This window comes from Neoarius graeffei, chromosome 8 (assembly GCF_027579695.1).
Source record: "Neoarius graeffei isolate fNeoGra1 chromosome 8, fNeoGra1.pri, whole genome shotgun sequence".
NCBI classification, from domain to species: domain Eukaryota; kingdom Metazoa; phylum Chordata; class Actinopteri; order Siluriformes; family Ariidae; genus Neoarius; species Neoarius graeffei.
The window spans coordinates 7,215,475-7,235,675 of NC_083576.1; the positions used below are offsets into that span (position 1 = coordinate 7,215,475).

The 20,201-nt window shown below is 42.5% G+C and overlaps 1 protein-coding gene across 1 annotated transcript in view; it reads left to right on the top strand.

Annotated features, from left to right (window-relative positions):
• fgfrl1b (fibroblast growth factor receptor like 1b) overlaps positions 1-20,201 on the top strand; it is a 110,238-nt gene that overhangs the window by 34,099 nt on the left and 55,938 nt on the right. Inside the window, exon 3 of the mRNA XM_060927233.1 lies at positions 9,277-9,555. Within this exon, the coding sequence (XP_060783216.1) occupies positions 9,277-9,555 (279 nt within the window). The remainder of the gene's footprint in view (positions 1-9,276; positions 9,556-20,201) is intronic.

The following is a 20,201-nucleotide window of genomic DNA, read 5'->3' on the forward strand; positions in this document are numbered from 1 at the left end:
TATATATAGTGGGGCAAAAAAGTATTTAGTCAGTCACCAATTGTGCAAGTTCTCCCACTTAAAAAGATGAGAGGCCTGTAATTTTCATCATAGTTACACTTCAGCTATGAGAGACAGAATGGGGGGAAAGAATCCAGGAAATCACATTGTAGGATTTTTAATGAATTAATTGGTAAATTCTTCAGTAAAATTTGGTCACCTACAAACAAGCAAGATGTCTGGCTCTCACAGACCTGTAACTTCTTTAAGAGGCTCCTCTGTCCTCCACTCGTTACCTGTATTAATGGCACCTGTTTGAACTCGTTATCAGTATAAAAGACACCTGTCCACAACCTCAAACAGTCACACTCCAAACTCCACTATGGCCAAGACCAAAGAGCTGTCAAAGGACACCAGAAACAAAATTGTAGACCTGCACCAGGCTGGGAAGACTGAATCTGCAATAGGTAAGCAGCTTGGTGTGAAGAAATCAAATGTGGGAGCAATTATTAGAAAATGGAAGACATACAAGACCACTGATAATCTCCCTCGAGCTGGGGCTCCACGCAAGATCTCACCCCGTGGGGTCAAAATGATCACAAGAACGGTGAGCAAAAATCCCAGAACCACACGGGGGGACCTAGTGAATGACCTGCAGAGAGCTGGGACCAAAGTAACAAAGGCTACCATCAGTAACACACTACGCCGCCAGGGACTCAAATCCTGCAGTGCCAGACGTGTCCCCCTGCTTAAGCCAGTACATGTCCAGGCCCGTCTGAAGTTTGCTAGAGAGCATTTGGATGATCCAGAAGAGGATTGGGAGAATGTCATATGGTCAGATGAAACCAAAATAGAACTTTTTGGTAAAAACTCAACTTGTCGTGTTTGGAGGAGAAAGAATGCTGAGTTGCATCCAAAGAACACCATACCTACTGTGAAGCATGGGGGTGGAAACATCATGCTTTGGGGCTGTTTTTCTGCAAAGGGACCAGGACGACTGATCCGTGTAAAGGAAAGAATGAATGGGACCATGTATCGTGAGATTTTGAGTGAAAACCTCCTTCCATCAGCAAGGGCATTGAAGATGAAACATGGCTGCATTTCATTTGAAACATTTCAGCATGACAATGATCCCAAATACACCACCCGGGCAACGAAGGAGTGGCTTCGTAAGAAGCATTTCAAGGCCCTGGAGTGGCCTAGCCAGTCTCCAGATCTCAACCCCATAGAAAATCTTTGGAGGGAGTTGAAAGTCCGTGTAGCCCAGCGACAGCCCCAAAACATCACTGCTCTAGAGGAGATCTGCATGGAGGAATGGGCCAAAATACCAGCAACAGTGTGTGAAAACCTTGTGAAGACTTACAGAAAACGTTTGACCTCTGTCATTGCCAACAAAGGGTATATAACAAAGTATTGAGATGAACTTTTGTTATTGACCAAATACTTATTTTCCACCATAATTTGCAAATAAATTCTTTAAAAATCAGACAATGTGATTTTCTGGACTTTTTTTCTTATTCTGTCTCTCATAGTTGAAGTGTACCTATGATGTAAATTACAGGCCTCTCTCATATTTTTAAGTGGGAGAACTTGCACAATTGGTGACTGACTAAATACTTTTTTGCCCCACTGTATATTTAATTTGTTTTGGGGTTTTTTTTCGCCTGAAAGTGATATCCTCTGTTATAAAATTCAACATCTTACCCCAAAGGGATAACCAAACAAAACAAAAAATGCTTTAAAGTTCTAGATGGAACATTTTTCCCTCTACCCTGACCTGTGATCAGCACCATTGACCACTGAACAGTCTACAGTCTTTCTCTTTCTGAGCTTATCTCTTGTGTGCTTTTTGGAAGTTCCAATTTCATAGGCAATTAGCATCGTGCTAGGACAGGTTAATCAAGTATCTTGGCACCAATGGCAGATCAGATTAAAGTCCTTAGAAACAAACATGCAGAGATGAGTAGGTAGAACCCAGGGGCTTTGTGTGCCAGGAGATGTGGTGGCTTACATGTTTACCAAGCCTTGACTCCATGCTGAGATTCATAGCCTGAGCATCAGTGCAAACAATCGCAGGCATCAGTTGTCTGCATTATCACCCAGAGATAAAGGAGCCACATACCAAAGCCATGAGCCATGTTTGGTCTAACTGATGTATCACTGAAAATAAACACAATCCTACTGTGTACAAGTATGTTGGAGCCAGGGGAGGAACGGAATGATACTACTAAATCACATGATGCCATGAGATCAACCTCGAGATGACCTACCGAGCTGTGTCTTCTGATTGGTCAATGCTGTTATCTCAGTTTTTATTTATTCATTTATTTATTTCCCAGCACAGGAAGCCTTCATGCTATGCCAGTGTGCAGCTGATGAAATAACTGTATTGTCTTCTACAGCTTTCTACCGTATAAAGAAAAGGACATTTCCCATCATGATATGATTTTCTATTAGATTATGCAATGTGCCAGCTTTCCGCACATTGCCAGCAAACTGTTTGTCTTAAACATCCAAATGGTGGAAAGGACATGGTCAGAGAGGAGACCTTGGAAGTATTTGTTTACATCTATGAAAAGATTACATGCAAAACAATTTCAAAATCTCTTACTAGCTTTATAAGGTTGGTTCTATTTGCAAGTTTAGGTTAAAAGGAAACACTGTTGTAGGATTCTGCATAGAAGCTCTTAGGGTAATCTAGAGGTGCTTTCGGGCTGGTGGAAGTTTTTTCATAGTCCTTAGAACTGTCGGAGAAAGTTCCTCTTTTTGGGTGTCAGCACTGCAGGAACTGAGAACAATCGTAGTTCGTAGAATGAAGCTCCTACTTCAGGGTAGGTACTCTCCCAGCACAAGAGGAACCATGACTCATGTAAGTGTACCGTGATTGGTCCAGATGAAAGTATACATGTCGAATACAAGCCAATGCAGCATTGGCAACCCTAATTCTTAAAAATCCATGTAAAGCATTAGCCATGTAAACAACAGCTCTTAACAATAATATTAAAAGAAAAAAATCAGACAAATAGACCGACAGTGAAGTCCAGGCTTTATTGAGCATATACGCGATGGAGGAAGTACAGCATGATTTTGACACATCTAAGCAAAATATAAAAATCTTTGCTAGCATTTCCTGCAAAAGTCATGCTAGCAAGCCAGCTTACATCACTTCAGCATTCCTAATGATGGTGCAAATGCAAACAGGAAAAGGCCCTTGGAGGTATGCAGTTTTTGAAGGAGCTCCCCATGGGTACTTCTCAAATTAGGCTTGAGAACTGTTTGGTCTGAAAGCACCTTATAGAGGCAAAAAGAGGAAACTTTTAAGGTGCTGCCTGGAACATCTCATCTCATTATCTCTAGCCGCTTTATCCTTCTACAGGGTTGCAGGCAAGCTGGAGCCTATCCCAGCTGACTACGGGCGAAAGGCGTGGTACACCCTGGACAAGTCGCCAGGTCATCACAGGGCTGACACATAGACACAGACAACCATTCACATTCACACCTACGGTCAATTTAGAGTCACCAGTTAACCTAACCTGCATGCTTTTGGACTGTGGGGGAAACCGGAGCACCCGAAGGAAACCCACGGGGAGAACATGCAAACTCTGCACAGAAAGGCCCTCGCCAGCCACGGGGCTCGAACCCGGACCTTCTTGCTGTGAGGCGAGAGCGCTAACCACTACACCACCGTGCCGCCCTGCCTGGAACATGACTAAATTAATTTCAATGCAAATACCCTCAAATAAGGCAGCATGGTGGTGTAGTGGTTAGCACCATCACCTCACAGCAAGAAGGTTCTGGGTTTGAGCCCAGTGGCTGACAGGCGCCTTTCTGTGTGGAGTTTGCATGTTTCCCCCGTGTCTGCATGGGTTTCGTCCGGGTGCTCTGGTTTCCCCCACAGTCCAAAGCCATGCAGGTTAGGCTAATTGATGGCTCTAAATTGACCGTAGGTGTGAATGGTTGTGCGTCTCTATGTGTCAGCCCTGCGATTATCTGGCGACTTGTCCAGGGTGTACCCTGCCTCTCGCCCATAGTCAGCTGGGATATGCTCCACCTTGCCCACGACCCTGCACAGGATAAGCAGTTATGGATCATCGTCGGATGGACACCCTCAAATAGTCCATATAATGGAACCTTACCGGTTCCATGTAAATACTTTAAAAGTTGGTTTCCCCTTCAGAAAACATTCTCCTTTCAAAACTAGAACCATTCTTTAGTCTGTCTTGCTGATGAAGCTCCTAAAGTTTCTAAATAAATACTCTGACAGGTTTCCTTCTCAGAAACTACAACCATTAATTATCCGAGGAACTTTTAAGGAACCTTGTTTTAAGAGCCTACAGCTTATGTTGATAATTATGAGCAAAAATAATACTCATCACCAGCCAATATAAGAAACTTTTGGGGCAAGTATAACATTTTTTTAGAGCAAAGAAGTTGCCAAGGCTGCCAGTTTGTTGGAAAACTGGAACTGTCCATCTGGCAGAACCTTTACATCTTCAGTATAAAACATCTACTATGGGTTTCCTTTTCAGAAGTTTTCAAAACTTGAACAGTTAACCAAATCAAGGAACCTTTAAGGAACCCTTTTTAGGAGCCTGCAGCTCATTTTCATATTTATGAGCAAACTTTTTACCTCATCACAAGTCACTGTAAAGAACTTTTAGGCCAAGTGTGTGTGTGTATATATAAAAAAATTTTTAAGCTTAATGACTATCGGTTCTCACGTTTAGTCTATAAATTTGAGGGGAAGTTAGATTTTTTTTAAAGCCAGTTCTTTCAAATTTATAGCAAAGCAGGTGGCAGGGTCACCAGTTTGTTGCCCATATAACCACAGATCCTTTAAAATCTGTGTTTAGTCAGATTTCCAGCAGCTGTGGTGCAGCTTGAGTGAAGGGTTCTACCATCACAGGGCAACCAGAACACACTTTCTCCATCTTTCTCTCCATCTCTCTCTCTTTCATTCTATCACACACCCTCTTCCTCTCTGAGCCCGCTCGGCACATGTTTGATGGCCATGCCACTTCCTCCATCATTATCCTTTATCCGAGCAACGTGCTGTCAAGCTTTTTGAAGCTCAGTCTGGGACACCAGCGTGAACGTTCTGAAACTGCTCGGCCTTCAAAGCTCTGCAGTCTGGGGGCCTTGTGTCCATAAATCCTCCCCAGAAATCACGAGCTCATATCAAGATGTCTGAAACAAAGACGGCTGGCTGGGACAGACATGCTGGGTAGCTTTTAAGTGATATCTGGTAGTCCATATGCCTGTGCCCATATGGAAGCCTCGCTGTTTCTTGCCCCCTCCCCCCCACACATCTAAGACAGCTTTAAATTAAACATGACCATAAGCAAGTCTTCTGTGTGTGTCTCATTTTCTAAGTCTACGCTACACTTCCAATGAAAGAGTGCAAAAGACGTTGTTGGTTTGTACCACATATGGACTATTATATCCTATCTCTTTTTTCTGTAAAGCATTACGGCAGCAAACGGAGATAAAAGACCATGGAAAGCTTTTTCAGAAATGAATAACCCATGTGAGAATGACAGAGAAGATAAACCTGACATCACTTTCAGCTGTCCGAAATGAGTACGCTGTCCTGGGAAAGGTGTTTTGGTGTCTCGGTCATGCTGGCTCACTTATATTCCCACACTGACCCACAGGATTAGTGGTAAATTTGTTGATAAAAACGAAGATGTTCATCAAGAACATTTTTACGATGAGGAAAGTGAAATATTAATGAAAACAAGTGTTCAAAAATAAAATCTGTGATGTAATGAAATCAGGAGGTGTTGGGGTGAATAAAACACATGGGGGAATGCTGTTATAGGAAAATAATCAACAGCATAGTTCAAAGAAGAAGCCGTATCTAAAGATGATCCAGAAGCGCGGACGTCTTCTCTGGGCCAAGACTCATTTAAAATGGACTGTGGCAAAGTGGAAAACTGTTCTGTGGTCAGACGAATCAAAATTTGAAGTTCTTTATGGAAATCAGGGACGCCGTGTCATTCGGACTAAAGAGGAGAAGGACGACCCAAGTTGTTGTTAGCGCTCAGTTCAGAAGCCTGCATCTCTGATGGTATGGGGTTGCATTAGTGCATGTGGCATGGGCAGCTTACACATCTGGAAAGACACCATCAATGCTGAAAGGTATATCCAGGTTCTAGAGCAACATATGCTCCCATCCAGACGACGTCTCTTTCAGGGAAGACCTTGCATTTTCCAACATGACAATGCCAAACCACATACTGCATCAATTACAGCATCATGGCTGCGTAGAAGAAGGGTCCGGGTACTGAACTGGCCAGCCTGCAGTCCAGATCTTTCACCCACAGAAAACATTTGGCGCATCATAAAACGGAAGATACGACAAAAAAGACCTAAGACAGTTGAGCAACTAGAATCCTACATTAGACAAGAATGGGTTAACATTCCTTTCCCTAAACTTGAGCAACTTGTCTCCTCAGTCCCCAGACGTTTACAGACTGTTGTAAAGAGAAAAGGGGATGTCTCACAGTGGTAAACATGGCCTTGTCCCAACTTTTTTGAGATGTGCTGTTGTCATGAAATTTAAAATCACCTATTTTTTCTCTTTAAATGATACATTTTCTCAGTTTAAACATTTGATATGTCATCTATGTTCTATTCTGAATAAAATATGGAATTTTGAAACTTCCACATCATTGCATTCCATTTTTATTTACAATTTGTACTTTGTCCCAACTTTTTTGGAATCAGGGTTGTATTATACATACACATTCCTTTCGGGTGTTCAACGTGTCTTTTTCTTTCAAAATGTTCTCAAAATCTTTCATATTTAATGAAGCGAACCTGGCAGCCATGTTTGTTTACACATTGTCCCAGTCGCTCGCTAGCATGGAAGTTTTACATCTCTGATGTATGACGTCATGTTGTCTTGACAACCATGCAATATCGTAAACCATATTCAACGCTCATTCGCCATTGGGTAGAGTGATGTAATACACGTAGGATAAGCGATATGCTAACAATATTGCATGCTATCCAACCAAATCAATGAAACCTGCTAGAAGGGAATAGAACACGTGTTTTTATTCCATCGAAAAAGGGTCCTGTATGGATAATAATCAATGCTATTCACTTCACCTGTCAGTGGTCATCATGTTATGTCATTTTGCTTCCTCCCATTATTAGTTTACTTCATGAAGAGCAGAAAAAGAAAGTGTTCTTTCAGGGTTAATTTGATAATTGCAGGTTCTTAGACTCTTTTTGATCAGAAAACACTCTGAAACAGAGTTCCACATAGAACCTTTACGAGTCCTCTAGAGAACTAACCAAAGAACTGCACTTGGAGTTTTTCTGGTGTATTGTGTCTGTTCCAGTTTAGCAACTCATCAAACTTGAAATGCATCCAGCTGAGTGCAAAACTTTGCATACCCTTCGGAGAAAATAAAGAAGACAAAGAAATTCAGTTTACCGCAGCGAGACTTTTATTATATTGGGTTTCTCTGATGTTTCTTCATGATCACAAGGAACAAAATGGGTCAAACTGTCTATTTTAAGTTTGTATCTCTGTTTTTAATTGTGATGTGTTGTAAAAATGCGTACGCCCATGCACGTTTACACACACACACATACCAGTACACACACACACACTATTTGCTTTATATTTAACTTTCATGTCCCACCTTGATGAACTACACTTTGCCATTGTTCCTGACATTGCTGCATGAACTTTACCAGATGTCAAACATTGCCTTCTTCCTCAAACTATTTTTTCTGCCTTTTACTGGAGATAAATTCTGGAACCAAGTTAATTTTCCGTATTTCATCCAGAAACCATGGGGTGGGGCAGGGGGCACAAACTTTTGCACTAATAAAATCTCACCGACTTAATGCATAAGAACCCTCCTCTTATCCTGTGGCCCTGTTAATAAAAGACGCATTGCCATAAAATAAAGAAGAAATAAGTTTAGCTCAGCTCCTCATAATGAGCCAAACCTTCTTGTTAACATTTGTTAACCTACAAATTGTTTAAAAATTGCCATGTTGGCTGAACGACGGTGTTTCCTTTTCACTCTGTGCCACACCTGTTGTGTTATTTCACCATCGATCCCTGTTGTATTTGGAGACACAATATTTTTTGGCATTTTAGAAGCACAAAGTTATATTTTTTTCTGGAAGGACATCATTGTGAAACATTCAGGAATGCACCGTAATTTAATTCCAGCACCAAAACAGCTCTTACTTTTTCTCTCGCTTGGCCCTCGTGGTATGTTCCTGGAAGGCGACCAGTGGTTTCAGGTAAAAACGTTTCACTCCAGTAAGAAAATTCCGAGGGAGCTGAAGGAAAATGAAAATAATTTGGGAAATTTGACAGCTTTTTTTTTTTTTTTCCTATTTCCATCATCTTTGGTTGCCGGGGTAGTCTCTCAAGCAGGCAACAGGATGTGACTGTGCCAGGCATGAATGAGGGTGAATCAGCTCAAATGGGCCAAAGGAAATGGAAAGCTGGTCCTCATGGGAGTCTCCACTAGCAGGCTGAGAGAAGGGGGATGAAAAGGGCCTTGTGCACACCAGAGCCATGAAAAGCAGACAGAACTGTGCATGAAAGTGTTCTGACTCAAGGAAATCGTATTAATCCTCCGAATGTGCTGCTAAATGTGGGATTTTTCAAGCTTAACACTCAGGACGAAAGCTTGTTTTCAAAGTTGTGTAAAGACAAGATCTGTAATGCGGCCTGGTTGTGAACCTCTGTTTCATTTCAACATATTTCTTTCACCGAGGTCTTTTTGCTGTCTGGCTTCCGTGCTTTCGTTGCATGCCTAAATCACCTTGAAAAAATAACAGAAGCACAATCTTTTCTGATCTGAATTAAACCCAGGACACTCAGTAGGCTGGTTCTTTCTGGATGTGCTCCTAACTTCACCCAGACATTCAATTTTCAGGCAAACAAAAATCATGTAAAGTATAACAAAACCCTCTTGACCTATTAAGGTGCATTTAGTCTGACATTCGTTTATGGTTCGAGGGCTGGTTTGGGCTGAAATACAAACACCACTACCAAGGCACGGAAGCCAACAATTAGCCTGGTTATTACAGCTATTGCTTTTCGTGACTCGCTAGTTTCCATTCACTGATGGCTTCTGTGTTCAGAGTTCAAATCTCTGGATTGTTTGTTTTTTTTTTTGACAATGTTGAGGCCTAACCCTTTCAGGATGGCAGAACTTGCTTGACCCCATACTCATCACTCCTGCTATGGAGGTAAACGTTTGGTAAAAGTGTTATTAGTTTGCTTGACTTTGACAATTGCCCCATTTCTTCTAGCTGTAGGACCTCCTTGGGTGAGCAGTGTGGTGGAGGAGATGCAGATTGCGCAGTTGGGTCGTAACGTCCGCCTGCCATGCCCCATCGAAGGTGACCCTCCGCCTTTGTTGCTCTGGAAGAAGGATGGTCGAAACATCAATGCTGGCTGGGGCCGTTACCGCATTTGGCACCGTGGCCTCAAGATCAAGAACGTGGAAGCCAAAGATGCTGGAGTCTATGTGTGCCAGGCAGCCAATGGCTTTGGCAGCGTGTCCCTCAACTTCACCCTCACTGTCATTGGTAAGAGATGCACATAGCAGAGATGCCAACATTGACAAATGAAAAAGAGTAGCATCTCCAAGCACAGCGAGGATTCCTATAAGGCCTTCCATCCTTCTTGGCGGCCATCTGGCTGCCATATTACCACTCCCATCATATGTATTTGGCTTGTGTGTTCAACTGTGGTATCCGATCAAATTTGCCCCAAGAAAAGTATCTCCTGAAAGTATCTTTTTTTTCCCCCCTTTTCATTACCTTCTCTTTTTTTCTCAACTTTACCCACATTCCTTACATATCTGTAGAGCACTTCCCTTCATGGTAAGTGTTTTTTTTTTCCCTTTTCCAGTTCAATCTTTGATATATATTGAATGGCTCTTTTTTTACTAAAATAATTATTTTTATGGAGATTATTTCAGTTTTTCTCTTATACAGTGTACCTTTCTCTTTCATATATTTCTTCTTCCTTATATATAGTGGTGCTTGAAAGTTTGTGAACCCTTTAGAATTTTCTATATTTCTGCATAAATATGACCTAAAACATCATTAGATTTTCACACAAGTCCTAAAAGTAGATAAAAAGAACCCAGTTAGCCCTGTGATGACCTGGCGACTTGTCCAGGGTGTACCCCGCCTTTCGCCCGTAGTCAGCTGGGATAGGCTCCAGCTTGCCTGCGACCCTGTAGAACAGGATAAAGCAGCTAGAGATAATGAGATGAGATGAGAACCCAGTTAAACAAATGAGACAAAAAAAAATATTATACTTTGTCATTTATTTCTTGAGGACCATGATCCAATATTACATATCTGGGAGTGGCAAAAGTATGTGAACCTTTGCTTTCAGTATCTGGTGTGACCCCCTTGTGCAGCAATAACTGCAACTAAACGTTTGCGGTAACTGTTGATCAGTCCTGCACACTGGCTTGTAGGAATTTTAGCCCATTCCTCCGTACAGAACAGCTTCAACTCTGGGATGTTGGTGGGTTTCCTCATGTGAATTGCTCGCTTCAGGTCCTTCCACAACATTTCGATTGGATTAAGGTCAGGACTTTGACTTGGCCATTCCAAAACATTAACTTTATTCTTCTTTAACCATTCTTTGGTAGAACGACTTGTGTGCTTAGGGTCGTTGTCTTGCTGCATGACCCACCTTCTCTTGAGATTCAGTTCATGGACTGATGTCCTGACATTTTCCTTTAGAGTTCACTGGTATAATTCAGAATCCATTGTTCCATCAATGATGGCAAGCCATCCTGGTCCAGATGCAGCAAAACAGGTCCAAACCATGATACTACCACCACCATGTTTCACAGATGGGATAAGGTTCTTATGCTGGAATGCAGTGTTTTCCTTTCTCCAAACATAACGCTTCTCATTTAAACCAAAAAGTTCTATTTTGGTCTCATCTGTCCACAAAACATTTTTCCAATAGCCTTCTGGCTTGTCCACTTGATCCTTAGCAAACTGCAGATGAGCAGCAATGTTCTTTTTGGAGAGCAGTGGCTTTCTCCTTGCAACCCTGCCATGCACACCACTTGTTCAGTGTTCTCCTGATGGTGTACTCATGAACATTAACATTAGCCAATGTGAGAGAGGCCTTCAGCCACTGAGAAGTTACCCTGGGATCCTTTGTGACCTTGCCGACTATTACATGCCTTGCCCTTGGAGTGATCTTTGCTGGTCGACCACTCCTGGGGAGGGTAACAATGGTCTTGAATTTCCTCCATTTGTACACAATCTGTCTGACTGTGGATTGGTGGAGTCCAAACTCTTTCGAGATGGTTTTGTAACCTTTTCCAGCCTGATGAGCATCAACAACGCTTTTTCTGAGGTCCTCAGAAATCTCCTTTGTTCGTGCCATGATGCACTTCCACAAACATGTGTTGTGAAGATCAGACTTTGATAGATCCCTGTTCTTTAAATAAAACAGAGTGCCCACTCACACCTGATTGTCATCCCATTGATTGAAATCACCTGACTCTAATTTCACCTTCAAATTAACTGCTAATCCTAGAGGTTCACATACTTTTGCCACTCACAGATATGTAATATTGGATCATTTTCCTCAATAAATAAATGACCAAGTATCATATTTTTGTCTCACTTGTTTAACTGGGTTCTCTTTATCTACTTTTAGGACTTGTGTGAAAATCTGATGTTTTAGTTCATATTTATGCAGAAATATAGAAAATTCTAAAGGGTTCGCACCACTGTGTGTGTCTCTGTCTTTCTCTCTCTCTCTCTCTATATATATATATATATATATATATATATATATATATATATATATATATATATTGCATCCCTCACTGCCATTTCTGCCTAAGGCTATGGTCCTTCTTTCATTTAGGCTATTGAGGCTAATTACTCAGTTCATTTTTCTTTTTGAATTTGAGCCGTTAAGCTTGAGCTCTCACATTCAATATCAAACATGTCTAGACCTTGGTTTTGATCTAGTCTGGGACATGTCCATCGAAAATCTGACAGTCACAGTGTTCATCCCAGATAGCAATATCAGATTTTCAACAAAAACAGACAAGACAATAAGACAGATTTTTTTGTTGTTGTTGTTTTTCTCTTCCTATTGCTGGGTTTCACATGATGTCACATCTGCCTCATTCGTTATTCAAATCTTTAGTTGGTGGTCTATCAAAGCTCAGTTGACAAAGCATTTGTACAGAGAAGGTGCATTGTTTGCATGAAAAATGCCTTACGCTTGCGTTTTTTTAGGTTGTTCGAATCAATCAAACTGTGAAACTGATAAGTTTCTTCACGGTTCCCCATGAACTAATAAAAAAAAGGTGAACAAACGCAGGATTTCACAAAAAGACGTGGAGAAAGGTGGCTTTTGAACCTCTCGCTAAAATCGAAGGGAGCCGAGTCGAAGCCTGCTCGAGTTTGCAGTGATCACTTGGTGAAAGGTTTGTATTTCCCTCTCAGCTCTGTCCTTAGTGTTTTCCAAGTACTTTTCTTGCAAAGTGTCGTTATTTTATGGTACTTTTTTTTTTTAGTCACGAAGCGCTAAAGTCCCCAGCTGTTTCTTTGTTTACTCCTCACAAAGTCGATATGCATGAAGGTTGCGACAAAATTCTTCCCCAGCCGTACAGTTACAGTGCACCGTGATCACTTCTCCATCTTGTTTAACTAAGATCCAGGTCTTTAAAGTGCCATTCCACCATTGGATGTAGTCTTTGGCATAAAATACAATATATTTTATGACAACATGACTAGACAGAGAAATCTTTTAGCTTCAAAATGATATATGAAACATAATTTTTTGACAACGACAAGTATATTAATTTTGCGACCAAAGTCACCTACCCTTTTAATTTCTGCGCGGTAGTGAAATGTGATGTCATCGGCAGGTTCCCCTTCTTGTGTACCACGTGTCGGTCTATTTTTAGACCAGGAAACCCCCAAAGTGAGAGAGTCATTTCTCTTCGTATATGGGGGCCAGAAAAATTGAGTTAATCTTTCAGTTAGCTAGATTTATTGGTATTAGCTAGATTTATTGGTATTATTTTTATCACGTTCTATCCGCCATTGCTGATAATATGTGCCACGTCACACGTTACGTGGTACACAAGAAGGGGAACCTGCCGATGACATCACGCGCGGAAATTAAAAGGGTAGGTGACTTTGGTCACAAAATTAATATACTTGTCGTCAAAAAATTATGTTTGATATATCATTTTGAAGCTAAAAGATTTCTCTATCTAGTGATGCAATATATTTTGACAACATATATAAATGGTATTTTATGCCAAAGAATACATCCAATGGTGGAATGGCACTTTAACACTCTGAGGTCCTGGGCCTGTCAGACACTCTTGGCCCTTTTCCACTACCCTTTTTCAGCTCACTTCAGCCCGATACGGCTCGCGTTTCGACTACCTTAGAGCAGCACGACTCTGCTCGCTTCAGCCCGGCTTAGCTCCCAAAACTCGCACGGTTTTGGAGTGGGGCTGAAGCGAGCCAAACCGAGCCGAGTGGGGCTAGGGGCGTGAGCAGACACTCCCCTGTGCACTGATTGGTGAGGAGGAGTGTCCTCACATGCCCACACACGCCCCGCGAGCACGCTGGGATCTGTAAACACCGTAAACCCGGAAGAAGAAGAATTACGAATTACGAGAATTTCTGAAGCCTTATGCGCCTCGCCTCATCTATACGCTCTTGCCAGTATCTGTTGGCGTTGTCGGTGACAACAAGCCACTGCACCAAGACCAGCAACACTAACGACTCCATGTCCTCCATGTTTATTGTTTACTATCCGGGTCGTGAGACTACCGCTTAAAAGGTCACTGATGTCACTGTTTGCGCCGCCTAACGACATCACGTGACATCCACCCACTTTCGCTAACTCCACCCAATGTGTCCACCCACTTCCAGCCAGCATGGTTCAGCATGGCTGTAGTCGAAATGCAACTCCAACAGCCCCGCTCAGCTCGACTCAGCACGGCTCAGCCCAACTCAGCCGCGTTGGTAGTGGAAAAGCGGCATCTGTGGCAGTCTGATAAACCTTGACATTTTTAAGTATTTCATCTAATGAAAAACATCCATGCAAAAGTGACACACATGGTTATATTCTGGACACCCTCAGCAATAATAATATGAGAGTAAAGTGAATGTAATGAAATTTGTTTTTATTTAAATTACGTGCAAACACAACCTTACAAAAAACTATTTTCAGCATCTTCAAACCTTGTAAAAAACACACTATAAATATATCTGCACAAGACTTTTGAAGTCTGAACCTTGTAAACATAGGTGTTGGCTACATAAAAGTAAGCACAGCATTCTGAAATGTTCTGTAGTTTCAATACTAATTGTAAAAACTTCAGACTACCTTTGTTTTCTCCAAAGACAGTTGCCCTTTCAAATGAATATTGATGAGGTAGGTGTAATTCACCTGTAATCCCTCCTCCTCAATAGTCCATTTGTCAAAGACCTTGGCCCTGGCCCCTGTACCTCCCTGCCCCCACACCTCTCTGCTTGGAAAGTTACTGCAAAGAAATTAAGCCCTAAAAGCCAAAGCTATCACAGTCACAGATTACATATTCTGGCTTCTTCTAAATCTTATAATAAATATGCCCTCTTCAACTGTAAGATACTCAATAAAATGTTCAATAGCTAATGATCATCCCTGGATTGTGGCTCTCTGCTGTCAGTCCTCATCGCAGTCCTCATCTGGATGCCAAGCATCATAACAGTTCCTGTCAGGTTGAAGGCAAAGGAAAACATCACATGTTTTGCACTTCCACAGGGTTTTTGTTTTCCTTCCCTGCGACCTGGAGTCCACACAGGCTCTGCGACCATCACCGGCCCTATTCCCATTTGTGTTCAGCTCAATCCCACAAACTGGCTTGTGAGCCTCGCCAACTTTCTTCAGAGGAGCCTTTGGGGCCTCAAAGTTTCTCAGTTGGTATGGAAACAAATGAACATGTGCACTTGTTTATACTGGTGAAATGGGGTGTGTTCTCACCTCCCCTTGCTACACAATGAACGAATGACGACACTGATGTTCCATGCTCTTAACATGTGAATAGCTGATGGGTGTGTCGTTAAGAGGCTGCTGCTGGCTGAAGTACTGAAATTCATAAGATTTGTTTTTATTCTCTTTACAAAGTGCTAAAGATAAAGTTTGTTTTTATTTAAAAACTAGAAGATTCAAGGTTTCTTGTGGTGCTACTTGAATGTTTCTAGCACAAAAACTCGCGGAGCTTTAGGGTGTTTTCACACCTGGTCCCCTTTAAAGGAACCAGACTCAGTCCTCTTTAAGTGGACCAAAAAGTGGACCAACAGAAAAAGAACTCGGTTCTTTTTGTGTTCACACTGTGAATTTATTACAAAGAGGACTGGGTTCTCTTTCTGGTCCAGTTAAGCTTTGATGGGGCCTCAGTCCTCTTTCTGTTCACACCAGGTCCTCTAGAGCCCTCAGACCCCCAGTGCACGGAATTCTGGGTAATTTTCTCTTGAATCAAAATGTCTGCTGCCATGCTTGCCCTGCTGTATTCTTTGATCAAAATAGTTTGGATTAAGGAAAATAAGTTTATATATATATATATATATATATATATATATATATCTCATCTCATTATCTCTAGCCGCTTTATCCTTCTACAGGGTTGCAGGCGAGCTGGAGCCTATCCCAGCTGACTACGGGTGAAAGGCGGGGTACACCCTGGACAAGTCGCCAGGTCATCACAGGGCTGACACATAGACACAGACAACCATTCACACTCACATTCACACCTACGGTCAATTTAGAGTCACCAGTTAACCTAACCTGCATGTCTTTGGACTGTGGGGGAAACCGGAGCACCCGGAGGAAACCCACGTGGACACGGGGAGAACATGCAAACTCCACACAGAAAGGCCCTCGCCGGCCCCGGGGCTCGAACCCGGACCTTCTTGCTGTGAGGCGACAGCGCTAACCACTACACCACCGTGCCGCCACATATATATATATATATATATATATATATAAATAAATTATATAGTTATATTATTGTGGCCGACTCATCAGTCAGTAAGTTCAGAGAACTGTCCTATCCAATAATAAAGGTGAAAAAAGCCCCCCAAAAAATCTTTTTTTTTTTTAAAGTTCCAAAAGGAAGTTGAGTTTCCCTGCTACAGTCACGTGATCAACTACGGCAAACGAAGAAGGTTAAACTACAGTGAAAAAGGCGAAGTGAACCCGGTGCGCTTTTTGTTCGCAATGCACAGATTAGGCGAACCGTACCGTTGATTTTTAGCGAACCGTATTGAGACCACCTCCTGAGGTGGTCTCAGTTCGGTTCACTTTAAAGGGGTCTGGGTACGGTTGGAGTGTTCACATATGCGCAAAAAATGCTGAGTCATCGATCTGAGTTCGGTTAGATGGCTGAAAGGGACCAAGTGTGAAAACACCCTTAGATGTGTGTTTACTAACAGTCCTAAAAGTCGCCTGTGGGGGGTCGGCGACCTGAGAGTAGGGGTTTCTGATTATCTTTGTGAATGATTTAGCTGAGAGATAAGAGCCAGCACAAGTGAAAATCAAGCGAACCGTTCTTTGTTTACACTTCAACTTGCAGCGCTTGGTTGTAAAGACACAAACAAAAAGCTTAAAATAAACACACTTGCACGGGCAAAAACAATACAGGATTCATTCGGCGGCGACTTGATAGCGAGGTCCTTTACCCAGCCACATACAAAACAGCTGTAAGCCTCCATACTCTTCCACGCTTTCATCTGTTTTGCGGTGTGGAAGGATGTCGGCGACACCAGATAGTTCGAGATGTCGGGGAACTCAACTGAAGGGTAGTTTTCGAGATCGTATGCCAAATCCTTCTTTCCCAGACTGTAGGGGTCGATTCCATTGCACATAGCGATCTTCTGAATATATCTAAAGCCAGCAGTGGCTTCTAGATTACGAGCTAGTTGTTTGCACTACGGCAGCCGTTTAGACCACTATGGAATCAATTTTGTGTCAAAATGGTCATACAATACTTTTGAAATATCAAACAAAAACGACAAATCAAAATACAAAAAAAAGAAAAAAAAGTCAATTTTTTTAGACTGGCAAACAAATTATTCATGTAATCGTGCAAAATATCAGTCTATTACTCTTCAGAAACCTTTTATTTTTGTTCCGCGTCTTTCTCAGTTTTGTTTGACGTAATTTATTTTGGTTGTGATTCCAGCTTTCTCGTTTGCGCTCCCTGACTTTTTGCTTGCAGTTTTGGCACAAACTTCACGTGTGGGTGGGCTGTCCAGGAATGCATTCCCATTGGCTAACTTGTGTTTGACTGACAGCTACGCTCAGCCATTCCCTACTCGGATTCTGGCGGACTGTTTGACGAGTGACCGATCCATTGACGGTAAACAAGGATCGAGTGGACTTCAGTGGCGACTATGATATTGAATTTACACTTTGTTGAATTAATTCAATATCATAGTCGCCATTGAAGTCCACTCGATCCTTGTTTACCGTCAATGGATCGGTCACTCGTCAAACAGTCCGCCAAAATCCGAGTAGGAAATGGCCGCAACAGCTTCCGGGGGAATGGCTGAGCGTAGCTGTCAGTCAAACACAAGTTAGCCAATGGGAATGCATTCCTGGACAGCCCGCCCACACGTGAAGTTTGTGCCAAAACTGCAAGCAAAAAGTCAGGGAGCGCAAACGAGAAAGCTGGAATCGCAACCAAAATAAATTACGTCAAACAAAACTAAGAAAGACGCGGAACAAAAATAAAAGGTTTCTGAAGAGTAATAGACTGATATTTTGCACGATTACACGAATAATTTGTTTGCCAGTCTAAAAAAATGACTTTTTTTTTCTTTTTTTTTGTATTTTGATTTGTCGTTTTTGTTTGATATTTCAAAAGTATTGTATGAACATTTTGGCACAAAATTGATTCCATAGACCACCAGCTATATTACTTCCAGTAAAACCGCTAAGAAAAGTCACGACACTGAAGCCCAGCAGGGGGTCCACGCAAATGGCGCTGTGAACACATGTAAAAATGATCACACTAGCTATCAATACTCACAGGTGAAATGTCTGTCTACAACCTTTGACCTGACGATTTGTACAGTTCACTGCTGCACATGTTGTCATTTTTCTTCTTCTTCTTCTTCTTTTTTCACAAACTACATAAATAACTTGTCCAATTTTGTGTAGTTTCCAGGAGGCTAAATGACAGTTCTGCTCCATGATGAGAGTGGTAAGATGGCGGCCAGCTGGCTTCACTCTGATGAGCCTATGAGCTCTCCAGATTTTATATAGAGCTCTTCACAGCTAACATAAGGGGATGGACATTCCCGAATCAGTGTAGACAATGACACGTGAAACAGTCCGAACGCTGAAAATGTTGTTAATTGGATCGATTCACTGGCAAAACCGATTGAAAACATTATTTTCAGGTCTACACATAGTACCGTAATTGTGCTTCAGATCTGTCGCTGCTACTCCCAAATCGTATATGTTAACATCTCTGACATAGAATGAACCAGAATGAACAGATCATATGTTCTAAATTAATACAGATATATATGAAGCTTGCTAGAAATGTTCACAGGGTACCATGTTGAGATTTGAAGTGCGGAACAAGGGACTAGCGACGTAGCAAAAAAACAACCAACTGAGAGGTTTTACTTTCATGCAGGTGAGCAAGAAGTCACACATGAAACTCACGGGAAAAAGAAAAACCACATTCGTGAATACATGAAGGAGTTGTTGCACAATGTATTTACATGAGCATTCTTCCATTCATCCTTAGTAACCGCCTGGTCAGGATTGTGGTGCCTTAAAGTATTTATTAGTTTGTTTAAATTTTGTTGAAAGAGAACCAAGTAGGGCGGCACGGTGGTGTAGTGGTTAGCGCTGTCGCCACACAGCAAGAAGGTCCGGGTTCGAGCCCCGTGGCTAGCGAGGGCCTTTCTGTGCGGAGTTTGCATGTTGTCCGCGTGGGTTTCCTCCGGGTGCTCCGGTTTCCCCCACAGTCCAAAGACATGCAGGTTAGGTTAACTGGTGACTCTAATATCCTGTCCACACTAGGGATTTTGTACCGATACGATACTACTTTTGTACCGCAACACCTGTCCACACTAGCAACTATACCGGTACTGTAGCGGTATAACTGTATCAGTACGAAACCCACAAATGTATGGGTTTCATACCGATACAGTATTGGTGCTGTAGCGCTTCGGGTAGTGTGGACAGATGAAGCGGTTCTGTATCGATACAAATATAATGCGCATGCGCAAACGAAATGACCGTGGAGCTACATGGAGCAAAGAAAGGGGGGAGGAAAAGGGAGAGAAAGTGAGGGGAAGAGAAGGGAAGATGGAGAAAGTGAGGGGGAGAAAGGGAGATTCGTTTTCTTTGTTTCTTTCTCAACTGCCTCGCGCGTTTTATACGATTCGACTGAATAAATGACCACCAGAAATACAGACTGTACATCTCATCTCATCTCTAGCCGCTTTATCCTTCTACAGGGTCGCAGGCAAGCTGGAGCCTATCCCAGCTGACTACGGGCGAAAGGCGGGGTACACCCTGGACAAGTCGCCAGGTCATCACAGGGCTGACACATAGACACAGACAACCATTCACACTCACATTCACACCTACGCTCAATTTAGAGTCACCAGTTAACCTAACCTGCATGTCTTTGGACTGTGGGGGAAACCGGAGCACCCGGAGGAAACCCACGCGGACACGGGGAGAACATGCAAACTCCACACAGAAAGGCCCTCGCCGGCCCCGGGGCTCGAACCCAGGACCTTCTTGCTGTGAGGCGACAGCGCTAACCACTACACCGCCGTGCCGCTCCAGACTGTACATTGACAACAAAAAGCACACACACGTTGTTTCATTCGCCATATTCTCGGAAGGAAGTTACTCGGTAACCACGGAAACATTTCGCGCACACGCATTTCAACTACCGTGAAAGAAAACCACAAACATTTCTCGCTAGTGTGGACAGATGCACTAAACTGTACCGGTATACTTTGTATCGATACAGTTATACCACTTTCGTACCGGTGTATATATGTGAACACAGCATAAATTGACCGTAAGTGTGAGTGTGAATGGTTGTCTGTGTCTATGTGTCAGCCCTGTGATGACCTGGCGACTTGTCCAGGGTGTACCCCGCCTTTCACCCGTAGTCAGCTGGGATAGGCTCCAG